The sequence below is a fragment of the Hyla sarda genome, chromosome 4 (genome assembly GCF_029499605.1).
Source record: "Hyla sarda isolate aHylSar1 chromosome 4, aHylSar1.hap1, whole genome shotgun sequence".
NCBI classification, from domain to species: domain Eukaryota; kingdom Metazoa; phylum Chordata; class Amphibia; order Anura; family Hylidae; genus Hyla; species Hyla sarda.
The window spans coordinates 182,094,604-182,110,999 of record NC_079192.1 but is presented as its reverse complement, the minus strand read 5'-3'; the positions used below and the strand labels follow the sequence as shown (position 1 = coordinate 182,110,999).

The window sequence follows — 16,396 nt, the reverse complement described above, 5'->3', positions numbered from 1 at the left end:
CCACGATCAGGCATCTTATCCCCTATCCTTTGGATAGGGGATAAGATGTCTAAGCACCGGAAAACCCCTTTAAAGGGGTGCTCCGGGGAAGTTAAGAAAAATAAAAATGCCCCAAAGCCACCACAATTCCTGTTCTGTTTCCCCTGTAGTTATCCATGTACAGGTCTTTTCTTTCTGACTATCCTTCCCCCTCAGCAATTAATTATGCTATGCTCTGAATGGCAGCAGTCAGTGATAAGATCTACAGCAGGAAAAGAGCAGCTTTATGTGCTGAGTTGTGACTGATCTTCACTGGGCTTCTCTGCCAGCAAGATCCTCACACAGAGAGGGGGAGGGGAGGTGTGCCTGTGAAGCCAGGAATCAAGTGTTTGTCTTGCAGGAGGGGTTTATACAAAGACAAGCAGGATCTGAATATGATGTCTTTCTCTCATTCCCTGCATGTAAGTGACAGCTGAAAGAGGAAAACTGCTCTATGTAGCTAATGAATGATATTTAGACAAATAAATAGGTTGGTGAGTGGGAAAGGATGGGCTATGGGTTTAGCCCCTGGGATTACCCCTTTAATGGGCTACATCAGACCTGCTGCACTATGCTGTACGGCAAAAAAAATATATATATTTTCCTCAATGAAAGTGAAAGAATGCATGTCCTGGATTGTCATTTAAGTGACTGACCTACATTTTAATATTATTACCACACAGTTGAATAATATGACCCAAAGTACAGCTTCAATAAATGCCTCTGTTCCATTTACATGGATACCATTAAACATTTCATGAGATCGATCATATCTTCAAAGGACTTAAAAGTGACTGGTTTCAAGCGGATTCTTGTTGAAAAGGAAGATTTATTTTCAATTCATTGCAGCCTGGTATGCTTTATACTAACAGCATAGAATGCTTTCTCAGCAAAAATGTGAGTACAACCTCAATCTCACTAACAATTTAAGCTGCGCTTCCCTCTTATATGTTTTTCTACCAAAACCCAGATTCAAGTAGACAGAACACTTTTCCTTTCTGCATGTTGCTGTTGATCTTGACGTCCTTTTACTAAATTCAGTACAATGCTTAAAGGGGTATTCCAGGGCAAAACTTTTTTTTTTATATATCAACTGGCTCTGGAAAGTTAAACAGATTTGTAAATTACTTTGATTAAAAAATTTTAATCCTTCCAATAGTTATTAGCTTCTGAAGTTGAGTTGTTGTTTTCTGTCTAACTGCTCTCTGATGACTCGCGTCCCGGGAGCTGTGCAGTTCCTATGGGGATATTTTCCAATCATGCACAGCTCCTGGGACGTGACAATCAATGAGCAGTTGGACAGAAAACTTCAGAAGCTAATAACTATTGGCAGGATTAAGATTTTTTAATAGAAGTAATTTAAAAATCTGTTTAACTTTCCGGAGCCAGTTGATATATAAAAAAAAGTTTTTGCCTGGAATACCCCTTTAAGTCTATCTCATGCATAAACTATATTACATACCTCCAGCTCTAAAAAGTCTCCTAAATCCTTTACTCTGTCGAGATGAATCCTGGTTTGTCCCACCAAAAAGAGAAAGCGTTCTTTTACAACTTTACCACGGACTCCTAGAGCTTGAGTCAATACAGCCTGGAGATATAAATATAAATGTATACTATACTGATACCATTCCGTTACTGATCATGACAAAACATACCAACCCCATATACGTATGCATATATTATAATAATAAATAACGAGGCAGTAAATTGCAGCTTCATCCAGTAGTTCATGTCAAGTTCTCCATATATTATATATATATACACACACATACACACAATATACCTCCTATGTAGGTTATATGAGATGTGTGAACATAGGAGGTATACTGATATATGGATGTACACAAGTATATATTTGAGAACATAGGATGTATATCGTACATGCACACACACACATTATATATATATATATATATATATGAATACAGGAGCTATATTGATGGGTAATACTGGTAAACTATATGCGTCTATGGAATTAAGAATATAGAAGGTATACTGTCATACTGTATATGAATATATGGGCCCAAGAATATAGGAGGTATACTATTAAATCTATATATAAGAATCATATTTGTACTAGAATATAGGAGATATATGTAAATGCAAGTGATGGTTGTTTATGTTTGATAACATAGGCTTATAATTAATTAAGAGATTAGAACAATATAAGATGGTAATATATGGGTATTAATTCTGGTTACATTTTACAAATCAAGTAAATGATAATCAGAAGGAGGTACCTGAAATTAGTAGTGACTATTGGAATATAGGAGCAGGCTGTACAGATGTAAGAGCAGAGGCGCGGCGAGAGATTGCAGCACAGGCGCATAAGTGGATGGATGTGGAAGTACTGAGGCGCAGGCGCACGTGTTGAATTGATGCGAACCGTGATGAAGAGATATGCGCATGCTCATGAATGGTATGACAGAGCAGATGTGATTCGGGGCTAGCCCTGAAGGATAGGGGGATAAGATGTCTGATCGCAGGGGTCCTGCCGCTGGGGACCCCCGCAATCTAGCATGCAGCACCCACTTGTTAGCACTGTAGGAGGCGCCAGAGACTCCAAGTCTAATGCCTCCCGACCACGGGGACTGAGTATAGTAACGCCCCGCCCCCTCAATGCAAGTCTATGGGAGAGGGCGTGACATCACACGGTGGCATTGCGATACTCCGTCCCAGTGGTCGGGAGGCATAAGACTTGGAGCCTCCAGCGCTTCCTGCAGTGCTAACAGGTGGGTGCTGCATGCTAGATTGTGGGGGTCCCCAGCGACGGGACCCCCGCGATCAGACATCTTATCCCCTATCCTTTGGATAGGGGATAAGATATCTTAGTGCCGGAGTACTCCTTTAAGGTCAAAATGGGCTGTGTCCTTAAGGAGTTAACTCTTTGATACACATTCTCAGGTAGAGGTTCCATATTTACTTTTGTATCTAAAAGCATCTTAGGAAACACCCAAAAATCAGCAACCATACCTCAAGTCCATTAGGGTCAGCTGTGTTAGATATTGAATAGTTGGACAGCTTTGGCCCAAGCTGATCTGGACGTTCATAGTATATTAGTTGACCAGTTCCATCCTACATACAGATAGAAATAGGTTCAGAATGAAAGTATTCACTTAGGAACAAGAGATTTTATATCACTTAATTCAGGGCACAATTACCATTAAAGGGGTACTCCAGTAGAATTTTTTTTTTAAATCAACTGGTACCAGAAAGTTAAACAGATTTGTAAATGACTTCTATTAAAAAAATCTTTACCCTTCCAGTACTTTTTAGCAGCTGTATGCTACAGAGGAAATTATTTTCTATTTGAATTTCTTTTTTGTCTTGTCCACAGTGCTCTCTGCTGACACCTGATGCCGGTATCAGGAACTGTGTCCAGAGCAGGAGAAAATCCCCATAGCAAACCTATGCTGCTCTGGACAGTTCTTGAGACGGACAGAGGTGTCAGCAGAGAGCACTGTGGACAAGACAAAAAAGAAATTCAAAAAGAAAAGAATTTCCTGTGTAGCATACAGCTGCTAAAAAGTACTGGAAGGGTAAAGATTTTTTAATATAAGTAAATTACAAATCTGTTTAACTTTCTGGCCCCAGTTGATTTAAAAAAAATGTTTCCCACCGGAATACCCCTTTAAGTTATGATATGTATTTATTTTTAGTCTTGCTTTATAGTTCAGGAACCCTTCAGGAATTCTTGCAGTTACTGAACACTAGATCTATACACTTAGTGCGGTTATCCTACATAAAGTGGTAATAAAATAAACGCAGAACTCCTAGATTTAAATGGACACTGTCAGTTATAATAACTTTTTATATGTTGTACATCTTGGCAGAGCGATAGTTTTTCTAATATACCTCTTTAAAAAATTGTCACATTTTAATAAAGAAAACTGCCTTTGAAAATCCCACCGCTAGGGGTCCTCATACCTCCTGGGACACTGATGAGTCCAACAGCAGCATGAACATGTCCAAGGGTCATGGACACAAGAAGGCTGATTGACAAGGCTGCAGGAGGAACACAGCTTGTAGCAACACTGCTGGAACACAGAGTTTTACCAAACATGTGCCTCCAGCTGTTGCAAAACTACAACTCCAAGCATGCTTGGACAGTCAAAAAATGTCTGGGCATGCTGGGAGTTGTAGTTTTGCAAAAGCTGTAGGCACACACACAGCTGAAGGCAAAACTACTGCAAAAAAAGAGTTATCCATAAACTGTACCTCCAAGTTTTCCAAAACTACAAGTCCCAGCATTACAGGACTGGCAAAGGATGGTACACATGAATGACATAGGAACAAAAAATGTATGCATAAAAAACTGTACTTTTAGCGCTAAACCTTTGCACTAATTTAGGAAGATGTATGTTATACACTCCCCATATTGTCTTTGATAGTAGAGTACAGGCAATCTCCAATAATCAATGTGTGTGTGTGTGTGTGTGTGTGTACAGCATAAAACCAGAGTGGAAATGGTTACAGAGCAGGGTTGCCAGGCTCCTGAGAGCAGTGAGTCAGCAGAGTGAGAGTGGGGGAGGAGTCATTACAGTGCAGGGAAGAGAGGGACAAGCCACTCCCTCTAGAAAGATGAGAAAGACATTGAGCAGCTGTAATATGCTATTTTTTAGAGAAATATCGGTGATAGATACATAATTATATGTACATGATCAGGATTAGGTCCTGAGTAACAGATAACAGTTTTTTTTGGCGGGATCTGACAGGTACGCTTTAAGAGGTTGTCTGATTTAGAAATCCTTTTTTAAATATATTTTCAAACACCTTATAAGAGAATTATAACAGTAGAAGAGCCTCCATTTAAATACCAACATATATTATTTAGAGTTCGGAGCAACTGCAAAGAGCAACTCTCGCCCTCTAGAGGATTTGAAAGTTTATGCATTACATTGATGTCAAATGTAAAACTGTGTAATGCTTAATTTTTCTTAACGGACAGGACTAAATAGGGCTGGGCGGTATACCGGTTCATACCGAATACCAAAATTTTTGTGATGCACGATATGAATTTTAACCCATACCGCAATACTGGTTTGGCCCCTCCCCCTCGGGAATGAATGAATCAGCCCAGCGCTGCGCTGTCCCCACATCGGGGAACTAATCATATGTTACCCGCCAACGATGTTCTGCTCCCCCCCAATTAATGATCAGCCCAGCGGGGTACTACTCACATATGTCAAGCACTGCCCTCCTCCTCTTTGTTGGGGGCCGCTGGAGCTGGAATTCACTGTATGCCAGTGGTCTCCAACCTGCGGACCTCCAGATGTTGCAAAACTACAACTCCCAGCATGCCCGGACAACCAACGGCTGTCCGTGCATGCTGGGAGTTATAGTTTTGCAACATCTGGAGGTCCGCAGGTTGGAGACCACTGCTGTATGCTGTATCCCTATGCCCGGGCTGCAAAAGATACAGAAAATAAACTTTAAATTACCTACGTCGGCCTTACGCTGGGGACTGGAACGTCGGACATCCGTCAGCCTATCACTGGCCGCAGCGATGCCCCACCCCCCCGGCCAGTGATAGGCTGAGCCCACTGTCATGTAAGAAGCCGGCTCCTTACATGACAGTGGGCTCAGCCTATCACTGGCCGGGGCATCGCTGCGGAGGGTGATAGGCTGACGGCTGTCCGACTTGCCAATCCCCAGCGTAAGGCCGACGTAGGTAAGTTAAAGTTTATTTTCTTTATCTTTTGCAGCCCGGGCATAGGGTTGCAGCTTACAGCAGTGGTCTCAAACCTGCGGACCTTCAGCTGTTGCAAAACTACAACTCCCAGCATGCCCGGACAGCCGGTGGTTGTCCGGGCATGCTGGGAGTTGTAGTTTTGCAACATCTGGAGGTCCGCAGGTTGGAGACCACTGACATACAGTGAGTTCCAGCGCCAGCGGCCCCCAACAAAGAGGAGGAGGGCAGTGCTTTACTTATGTGAGTAGTACCCCACTGGGCTGATAATTAATTGGGGGGGAGCAGAACAGCGCTGGCGGGGTAACATGATTTTTTTTTCAGGGGGGGGGGGGGGGGGGTGATGAAAGAAATACTGTTAAATACTGTGGAACCGCCATAAGTTACACAAATACCGTGATACACATATATGGTCATTCCGCCCAGCTCTAGGACTAAACACTTCCTGCTGGGCTCCAACAGATTACAGCTGATAGACACATTAACCAGTTAACCATTGAGGAACTCAAAAGCAGGTAACCTTGTTGCATTCACTATGACAAACAAGTATCCAAGGTGGTGTGTTTAAAAAAAAATGATCCATAAAGCTCCATGTAAACTGCACCAAATATGCTACATAAGTCACACAGGCAGGTTTTTGCTGCAATTTTTGGTACAATCAATGCCTATAGGGGGAGGTAGACAGACAACGAATCCATGCTAATAACATTAATAGCAACTAATAGAAAACATTTAATAAGGAAAAAAAAAAGACTTCCCTAAATGCTGCGTTTAAATCCTAAATAAATATTTTGAGGGGAATGAGATTAAATAAAAAAAATTTAAAATGCTGCAGAAGTATATATGAATGCTTTCCTGTCTGCCCAGTTCTGAAACCAACAAGAATCCATTTATTTTTTAGGCCTCTTTTCTTTACAAATAATCAGTGTACTTCCTGGTTAAAGGGGTATTCCAGGAAAAAACTTTTTTTTTTATATATATATCAAATGGCTCCAGAATGTTAAACAGATTTGTAAATTACTTCTATTAAAAAATCTTAATCCTTTCAGTACTTATGAGCTGATGAAGTTGAGTTGTTCTTTTCTGTCTAAGTGCTTTCTGATGACACGTGTCTCGGGAACCGCCCAGTTTAGAAGCAAATCCCCATAGCCAACCTCTTCTACTCGGTGCAGTTCCCGAGACAAGCAGAGATGGCAGCAGAGAGCACTGTTGCCAGACAGAAAACAACAGCTCAACTTTAGCAGCTGATAATTATTGAAAGGATTAAGATTTTTTAATAGAAGTAATTTACAAATATTTTAAACTTTCTGGAGCCAGTTGATTTATATTATATATATATATATATATATATATATATATATATATATATATATATATATATATATAAAAAAGTTTAAGCAGTTGCTCAGTACTACAAACCCCAGAAAGTACAGGAGTGTTCTGGCAGCTCTTCATCACACTCCTTCTGCCCTGCCACCTCCCCTCCCACAGCAGTGGCTTCAGTGCCACACCCACAGCTGCTACAGATTGTTTATTTTAGGGTACATTCACATACCGTAGATTTGAAGCAGATTTTCTGCAAATGATCTGCAGAAGGTCTGCAACAAATTGTAAATACTTTTGATTGTTTTGTTTCAGAAAAAAATACACATTTTCTGCAAGTGATCTGCAGCATCTGAGCATATCCTTAGGTTGCGTACACTGTAGATTTTATGCTGTGTGAATTTTTATATATAAAAAAGAATAATATCAGCTGCATTATCTCACATTGTTTAACTTTTTTTTGCATGGAAGCTATTTTGTGGTCAGATGTTATCTAGGAGATTATTTAAAACTATAAGTTTAAGGCTAGGATTCCACTCTGTTTTTTTCTGGCAGTTTTTGGATAACTGCCAGTGCAGTTTTTTTAGCCAAAGCCAGAAGTGTATTCAAAAAGAATAGGACATATAAAGGAAGGACTTACACTTTTCCTCCCTTATGGATCCACTCTGACTTTGGCTCAAAAACTGCAGTGGCAGTATTCCAAAAACTGGCAGGAAAAAAAACCAAGTGGAATCCTAGCCTAATGCTTTTTACCATGCTGAAGGTTTAACATTTTTTCTGTCATTTTTCTCCATTGATTTAAAGTAGGCTTGGTTCTATTACAGGCCTCACAGCAAGGGACAAGACGGGAGACAGAGCAAGATGTGCTTAACTGTATCAGAGATATGAGGAATATTAACCAAACCTGAAAATCCCTAAGCTTAAGGCGGTCTTTGGTGGTGTTGAAGAAAACATCTCTCTGCAAAATCTGCTCCCCATTGCTTCCACTTAGCTGCTTGCAAACTTGTAGCGTACGTTCCCAGTCATGAATTCTTGCTTTGACTTCTACGTTTCGTGGCATCTAGTACAAGACACAGATTGATAACTTAGCAAGGCAATTGATACCATTTGTAGTTGTAATATTATTACAATATATTGTAAATACTTTAAATAAAAAAATTGAAAATAATCAAAGCTATTTTCATTACGTGCTTCCTTCCTGAAACCTAATACTAAAAAGTTTATCTACATACACATCTGTTTATTAGATGCGTTCATCTCTCAGTGTGTACACATCTCATGAACAGTGAAAACAATGGAAACTTTGGACGGAACCCAAGGGACCCCACTGGAAGTAAAGATATGCACCACTAGTATTTATTTGTCTGACTATAGCTCCAGTACTATGTTGTGGTTTCTGTTTCTAAGACGACATGACAAATTTAAATAGAAGCTGTATTATTAACCCCTTAACCACTCAGCCCATTTTAGCCTTGAGAACACAGGAAATTAAAGTTTTGCATTTTCACTTTTCCTCCTCGCTTTCGAAGAGGCATAACTATTTTTATTTTTCCATCCACATACTCATTTGAAGGCTTGTTTTTTTGCAAGACCAATTGTAGTTTGTAATGACACCTTTCATTTTACCATAAAATGTATGTCGCAACTAAAAAAAATATTAATGTGGGGAAATTGATAAGAAAACCACAAATTTGCAACTTGTGGAGGGTTTCATTTTTATGCTGTAGATTTTACGGTAAGGATATGTTCACACTGAGGAATTGGAGAGGAATTTCCACAAGTAATTCTGCTCACTTATTCCTCTCCAATTCATTTAGCAGTGCCATACCCCATAGTATGTAGTTAACTTTCCTCTCCTCAGTTCACACTGAGGAAATTCCGCTTGCGGAATTCCATCACAGCATTCCGTTCCGCATGAAGAATGAACATGTTCTTTCTTCATGCAGAATTCGGCTCGTAACTCCATAGAAGTCAATGTAACAAATGTTGGCCACACTTCCGCGTGAAATTTGAGCAAAATTCTAGCGGAATTCGCGCATTACTGTGTGCCCTATCCTCTTCCATTTCCACAAGGAAATCAGAGCGGAATTCAGCGCGAATTCCGCACAAATTCCGTGTGAAAGAAAAAACTGCGTTTTTGAGCAGATTTTTTAAGTGAACATTCCACTCACACCTTAACCAGTGTGAACATACCCTAAAAAGTTTTCCTTATTCTGTGGGTCAATACAATAAAAACGATACTCATGGTTACATGATTTACTATTATTGTACCGCTATTAACCCCTTAAGGACTGGGTCATTTTAAATTTTTCTACTTTCGTTTTTTTTTCCTTCTAAAAATCCTAACTTTAAAATTTCCATCTACAGACACATGAGGGCTTTTTTTTTGCACCACCAATTTTACTTTGTAATGACATCAATCATTACACTAAATAACAAAATAGAGTTTTATCAGTTCTCTAGGTCTAAAAAATATCTACAACATGCACAATGATCTAATGCTTCTCAGAAACATTTATTAAACGAACAGGTCATTAGTATACTTTATGATCACAAAGAGCAAGCTCACTAGCCATGTTGCGGCCACCTGTAAGTAGGGTGTAGACTAAACACGTTTCAGACTTCTCAGTCCTTCTTCAGTAGTCCGAAACACGTTTAGTCTGCACCCTAGACTACACACATACAAAGCCTATATAAAAAGAGACCGACTTCACCATTATGGGCACGAAGAGACATCCGTTTTTCCTGAACCAAAAGGAGTGAACTGAACCATCTTCACAATGCACCGCAGAACCATGAGGACACACCAGAACATCCATATCACATCAACAGCTCGCTGCTTCGGACGGTTTGCAGTCCTGCCTGAGACCTTCCCGCACCTGGCGCTGCTACGTCAACAGGAATACAGCCACAGACACAAGACCGGAGGGCAAGAGGTACGCTGTACCATTTGTTTTACTTACCTACCTATTTCTGTATTCAAAAATCAAAAGAACACGGAGCGCTCCCTGTGTGGAATCAATGGTGGATTCAACGTGGGGGTGATCGGGTAGACAACTCGCTCACCTGATTCCGTTGTGCTGGAGAGGCACAACACTCAAAAAGGTATATGTATCCAGGAGACTGCAGCGGCTTCCCACGCTCGCACCGAGCGTGCAAACAAATGAAGACAGGGAGAAGAAAGGAAACGGAAGCTGGATCGTGCTGTCACAGACGAAGGTAGGATGAATCCAAATTATTAATAGAAGCTGGTTTATTGAGATATAAAGTGCACGCAACGCGTTTCAAAATCTCTGGTTTTTTCAGCAGGCGTCAAGCCTGATGACAAAGCCAGATATGTTTTGAAACGCGTTGCGTGCACTTTATATCTCAACAGTACAACGCATTATTATAGCCAAAGGATCATCGCTGCGCTATCTGCCCTATTTACGCCCCAGACTGTTTTTTATGGTTATCCAAACAATATTTGGCTATCCGAGAGCCTGGCTTGCATGGTCCAAATATATATATCTACACCAACATATATGTAGATAAAATGTACATAAAATGTACTCAAATATAGCAAAGATATGTTAAGAAATATCAATCTTTATTGTTACAAAATAGTACAAAAACATGTAAAAAACATATACTAGTGAGGTACAACAGAAACACAGATGAGAGGCAAGAGGTGAAAATACAACAAATAATTTATTATTTTTACAAATAAGCTGCGGAGTATACATGGTAACTACAGGTAAGTTTAGGTGGAACTGCAGTATTAAAGTGCACACTGATGGAACATCACCGGTGGAGCTGTGTAGATACACATATAAATAAAGTATAAAGGCTCAATGGGAGGGACAATGGCTACTCACCTGAATACTGGCAGTTATAGCATAATAGTATCAAAACTATCCACATACAAATCAGGACACCTGGACATGCACTCCATAGATCACCTCTCACCTGTACCCCGAACGCGTTTTCAATATGTTGCTTTATCAAGGGGCGCCCTTGACACATGGCACACTATTTGGGAAACTAAACCCCTCAGGGAATGTAATAAGGGGTATAGTGAGCGTTAACACCTCACAGGTGTTTGACAGGTTTGCGTTGAAGTTGGACATGAAAATGAAAAATGTGATTTTTGACACTAAAATTATAGTGTTGCTCCAAATTTTTCATTTTCATATGGGGTAATAGGAGAAAATGGACCTCTAAATGTGAAGCCCAATTTCTCCCGAGTAAAGAAATACCCCATATGTGGACGTAAAGTGCTCTACTAGCGCACTACAGGTCTCAGGACAGAAGGAGCGCCATTGGGATTTTGGAGAAAGAATTTTGCTGAAATGGTTTTTGGGGGGCATGTCGCATTTAGGAAGCACCCAGGGTGCCATAACAGCAAAAAAAAAAAAAACACATGGCATACTATTTGGGAAACTACACCCCTCAAGGAACGTAACAAGGGGTATAGTGAGCCTTAACACCTCACAGGTGTTTGACAGGTTTGCGTTGAATTTGGACATGAAAATGAAAAATGTGATTTTTAACACTAAAATGATGGTGTTACTCCAAATTTTTCATTTTCACATAGGGGTAATAGGAGAAAATGGACACCAAAATTTGAAGCCCAAAATCTCACAAGTAAGGAACGCCGCTCACTTCTGGCATCGCGTCACGGAGTGCCGGTCAGGTGACCCGACCAACAAACAGCTGATCGGTCACATGACACGGCCACCCGCAATGACGCCCGCCTGACCGGCACTCCGTGACACGATGCCGGAAGTGAGCGGAGTCCAAAAGAGCTGGCGATACATGCGCCGCAAACGGCTGGGCGTCTGCAGATGCAAACAATAAGGTAATGATAGCTGGCTTTTCATTGGTACACACTGATATAAATACTGTGATCACTCTGGAGGACAACACCCTTCAACAAAGGTTTGTCCGAAACGCTGCGTTGGGGTGGTGCCACCCTGCTCCCCGGGACCGTGCATTGTATAAGTATGAATTTACTACTATAGGGCTGTTTTTCTTTTTCTTTGTTGCCCTCTATTATGTTTATCATGTGTCATTACTTTCAGTGAACGCGGTACAGTGTGACACCTTGGTGTTTTTTGTTTTCTATCCCCCATTGAGTGTGTTATGCCTGCAATGTGTTTTTAAATACATGTGATTTAATAAACTTTGGATTTTGTATATTTCTATAAAGTGACTCCATTTTCTTTTGTTATGCTAATATGTATGGGCGTTCGTACTAGCTGTAGTGATTTGGGTTTATTTGCACCTTGAGTGTGTTACTATTAGCAATTGGATTATCCTATAATTTTTAAGGCAATATATTTTGATGTTTACAGTAACCCAGTTTTTGTTGTGTTTTTTGTATTTATGCCCATATGTGGACGTAAAGTGCTCTGCTGGCACACTACAATGCTCAGAACAGAAGGAGCGCCATTGGGCTTTTGGAGAGAGAATTTGGTTAGAATAGAAGCGGGGGCCATGTGCGTTCACAAACCCCCCGTGCTACCAGAACAGTGGACCCCCCCACATGTTACCCTATTTCAGAAACTAGACTGACAGACTGTAATAAGGGGTACAGTGAGTATTTACACCCCACTGGCATTTGACAGATCTTTGGAACAGTAGGCTGTGCAAATGAAAAATTAAAATTTTCATTTTCATGGATCACCGTTCAAAAAATCTGTCAGACACCAGTGGGGTGTAATGCTCACTGCACCCCTTATTACATTCTGTGAGGGGTGTAGTTTCACATGTGGGGGGGGGGGGCACTGTTCTGGCACCATGGGGGCTTTGTAAACGCACATAGCCTTCAATTCCAGCCAAATTCTCTCTCCAAAAGCCTAATGACGCTCCTTCTCTTCTGAGCCCTGTAGTGCGCCTGCAGAGCACTTTACATCCACATATGGGGAATTTCCATAGTCAGAAGAAATGGGGTTACAAATCTTGGGGGAACTTTTTTCCTGTTACCCCTTGTGAAAATAAAAAAAAATGGGGTAACACCAGCATTTTAGTGGAAAAAAAAAAAATTTCATTTTCACGTCCAACTTTAATGAAAATGTGTCAAACACCTGCAGGGTGTTAAGGCTCACTATACCCCTTGTTACATTACGTGAGGGGTGTAGTTTTTTTTTGCGTTTATGTCAGAACCGTTGCAACTACCAGCCCACTCTGTGCAAATCACCAATTTAGGCCTCAAATGTACATGGTGCATGACCCCCTCAGGAGAAATTGTGTTACAAATTTTTGGGAATGTTTTTTCCTTTTACCTCTTGTTAAAATGAAAAGTATGGGACAATGTAAAATGTTTTTTTTTTTTTTACACTAACATGCTGGTGTAGACCCCAACTTTACATTTACATAAGGGGGTAAACGGAGAAAAAGCCCCCCAAAATTTGTAACACTATTTCTCCTGGGTACAGAAATACCCCATATGTGGCCCTAAACTCCGAAGTGAGAGAGCACCAAGTGCATTTGAGGCCTTAATTAGGGATTTGCACAGGGGCGGACCCGGATGCAAGCGTTAAATTGCCTCCGCCACCACAAATACCCTACAGGAGTGTTTCCCAAACAGGGTGCCTCCAGCTGCTGCAAAACTCCCAGCATGCCTGGACAGTCAATGGCTGTCCGGCAATGCTGGGAGTTGTTTTGCAAGAGTAGGAGGCTCCTTTTTGAAAACACTGCTGTACGAGACGTTTAAAATTTTTATGGGGGGGGGGGGGGGGACGGAGGGACGGGACTGTGTAAGGGTGTGTGTATATGTAGGGTTTTACTCTTTATTTTGTGTTGTGTAGTGTTTTTAGGGTACAATCACACGGGCAGGGGTTCACAGCGAGTTTGAGCTGTTGTGGAAAATTTGCCGCAGCTCAAACTTGCAGCCGAAGACTCACTGTAAACCCCCGCCCGTGTGAATGTACCAATCCAGCTATTGCAAAATTACAACTCTAAGCATGGATTAATAGACCATGCATGCTGGGAGTTGTAGTTTTGCAACAGCTAGAGGCATACTGGTGGGGAAACACTGAATTAGGTTCTGTTACCTAACTTTGTGTTTCCTCGCCAGTGTGCCTCCAGCTGTGGCAAAACTACAACTCCCAGCATGCATTGACAGACCGTGCATGCTGGGAGTTGTAGTTATGCAACAGCTGGAGGGCCACAGTTTAGAGACACTGCACAGATGTTGCAAAACTAGAAATCCCAGCATGCCCAGACAGCAAATGGCTGTGTGGGCATGCTGGGTGTTGTAGTTTTGCAAGATCTTTAGGGCCACAGTTTAGAGACCCCTGCACTGTGATCTCCAAACTGTGGCCCTCCAGATGTTGCAAAACTACAAATCCCAGCATGCTCACACAGCCATTTGCTGTCTGGGCATGCTGGGATTTTTAGTTTTGCAAGATCTGAAGGGCCACAGCTTAGAGACTCTAAACTGTGGTCCTCCAGACCGCCAGGCCACTTACCCAGTTTGCCGCCGATGAAGTTCTGTGCCGCTGTCGCCATGACATCAGGATCGTCGCCGCCGGATGACGTCATTGCAGCTGCCGCCTGGATCGGGTGAGCTACACCTTTCCCCCGCTCTGCCTGGACACCCATGGGCGGGCACAGCGGGGGAACTGAACTTTAGCCCCCCCCCATTGGTCGGTCGCTTCTGACTGATCAATAGCAGGGATAGGAGGGGTGGCACCCCTGCCACCTCTCTCCTATCCCTTCAGGGGGACCAGAGCTGTGTCGGACAGCCCCGATCCACCTTATTTTCCGGGTCACCGGAGACCCGTATGACCCGGAATCGCTGGTCTGAATTGACCGGCGATTTGCGGCGATCGCCAATATTGGGGGGGGGGGGGGTTTCAAATCAAAATGTTTTCAAATCAACTGCTGCCAAAAAGTTATAAGATTTGTAAATTACTTCTAATTAAAAATCTCAATCCTTTCAGTAATCATCCGTTCCTGTAAGAACCAAAGGAAGTTGTGTAGTTCTTTCTAGTCTGACCAAAGTGCTCTCTGCTGACACCACTACCCGTGTCATGAACTGTCAGGAACAGGAGAGGTTTGCTCTGGGGATTCGCTCAAGCTCTGAACAATTTCTGACACTAACAGAGGTGGCAGCAGAGAGCACTGTGGCAGACTAGTAAGAGATACACAACTTCCATGGAAGCATAAAGCAACTGGAATGCTTAAGATTTTTAAATAGAAGTCATTTACAAATCTATATAACTTTTTGGCAGCAGTTGATTTGGAAACTTTTGTTTTCCCTCCGGAGTACCCCTTTAAAATATTGAGATTAACATTGTTACTCAATGTGAAATTCAGCCCAAAACACATCTTAGAATAGAGATTTACAGTATCTCACATAAGTGATTGCACCTCATATTTTTAACCCCTTAAGGACTCAGGGTTTTTCCATTTTTGCACTTTCGTTTTTTCCTCCTTACCTTTTAAAAATCATAACTCTTTCAATTTTCCACCTAAAAATCCATATTATGGCTTATTTTTTGCGTCGCCAATTCTACTTTGCAGTGACATTAGTCATTTTACCCAAAAATGCAAGGCGAAACGGAAAAAAAAAATCATTGTGCGACAAAATCGGAAAAAAAACGCCATTTTGTAACTTTTGGGGGCTTCCGTTTCTACGTAGTGCATATTTCGGTAAAAATTACAACTTATTATTCTGTAGGTCCATACGGTTAAAATGATACCCTACTTATATAGGTTTGATTTTGTCGCACTTCTGGAAAAAATCATAACTACATGCAGGAAAATGTATACGTTTAAAAATGTCATCTTCTGACCCCTATAACTTTTTTATTTTTCCACGTACAGGGCGGTATGAGGACTCATTTTTTGCACCGTGATCTGAAGTTTTCATCGGTATAATTTTTTTTTGATCAGACTTTTTGATCACTTTTTATGGTATAAAAAGTGACCAAAATACGCTTTTTTGGACTTTGGAATTTTTTTGCGCGTACGCCATTGACCGTGCGGTTTAATTAATGATATATTTTTATAGTTCGGACATTTACGCACGGGCGATACCACATGTTTATTATTTTTTTTTTTACACTGTTTTTTTTTTTTTATGGGAAAAGGGGGGTGATTCAAACTTTTATTAGGGAAGGGGTTAAATGACCTTTATTAACACTTTTTTTTTTAAATTTTTTGGCAGTGTTATAGGTCCCATAGGGACCTATAACACTGCACACACTGATCTTCTACACAGATCACAGGCGTGTATTAACACGCCTGTGATCAGCATTGATCTCAGGCACGGAGCAGTCATTCGTCGATCGGACACCGAGGAGGCAGGTAAGGGCCCTCCCGGTGTCCGATCAGCTGTTCGGGACGCCGCGGTGAAATTTCACCGCGGCGGTCCCG

At 41.4% G+C, this 16,396-nt stretch overlaps 1 protein-coding gene across 1 annotated transcript in view; it reads right to left on the bottom strand.

Moving 5' to 3' along the window:
• The window catches only part of LOC130367426 (uncharacterized), a 25,634-nt gene extending 11,017 nt beyond the window's left edge, over window positions 1-14,617 (bottom strand). Inside the window, exons 1-6 of the mRNA XM_056569843.1 lie at window positions 14,485-14,617; window positions 11,828-11,850; window positions 10,097-10,234; window positions 7,935-8,090; window positions 2,992-3,093; window positions 1,481-1,606 (exon numbers count right to left, since the gene is read on the bottom strand). Of these exons, the coding sequence (XP_056425818.1) occupies window positions 1,481-1,606; window positions 2,992-3,093; window positions 7,935-8,090; window positions 10,097-10,234; window positions 11,828-11,850; window positions 14,485-14,617 (678 nt within the window). The remainder of the gene's footprint in view (window positions 1-1,480; window positions 1,607-2,991; window positions 3,094-7,934; window positions 8,091-10,096; window positions 10,235-11,827; window positions 11,851-14,484) is intronic.
• Between the last annotated feature and the right edge of the window lie 1,779 nt (window positions 14,618-16,396).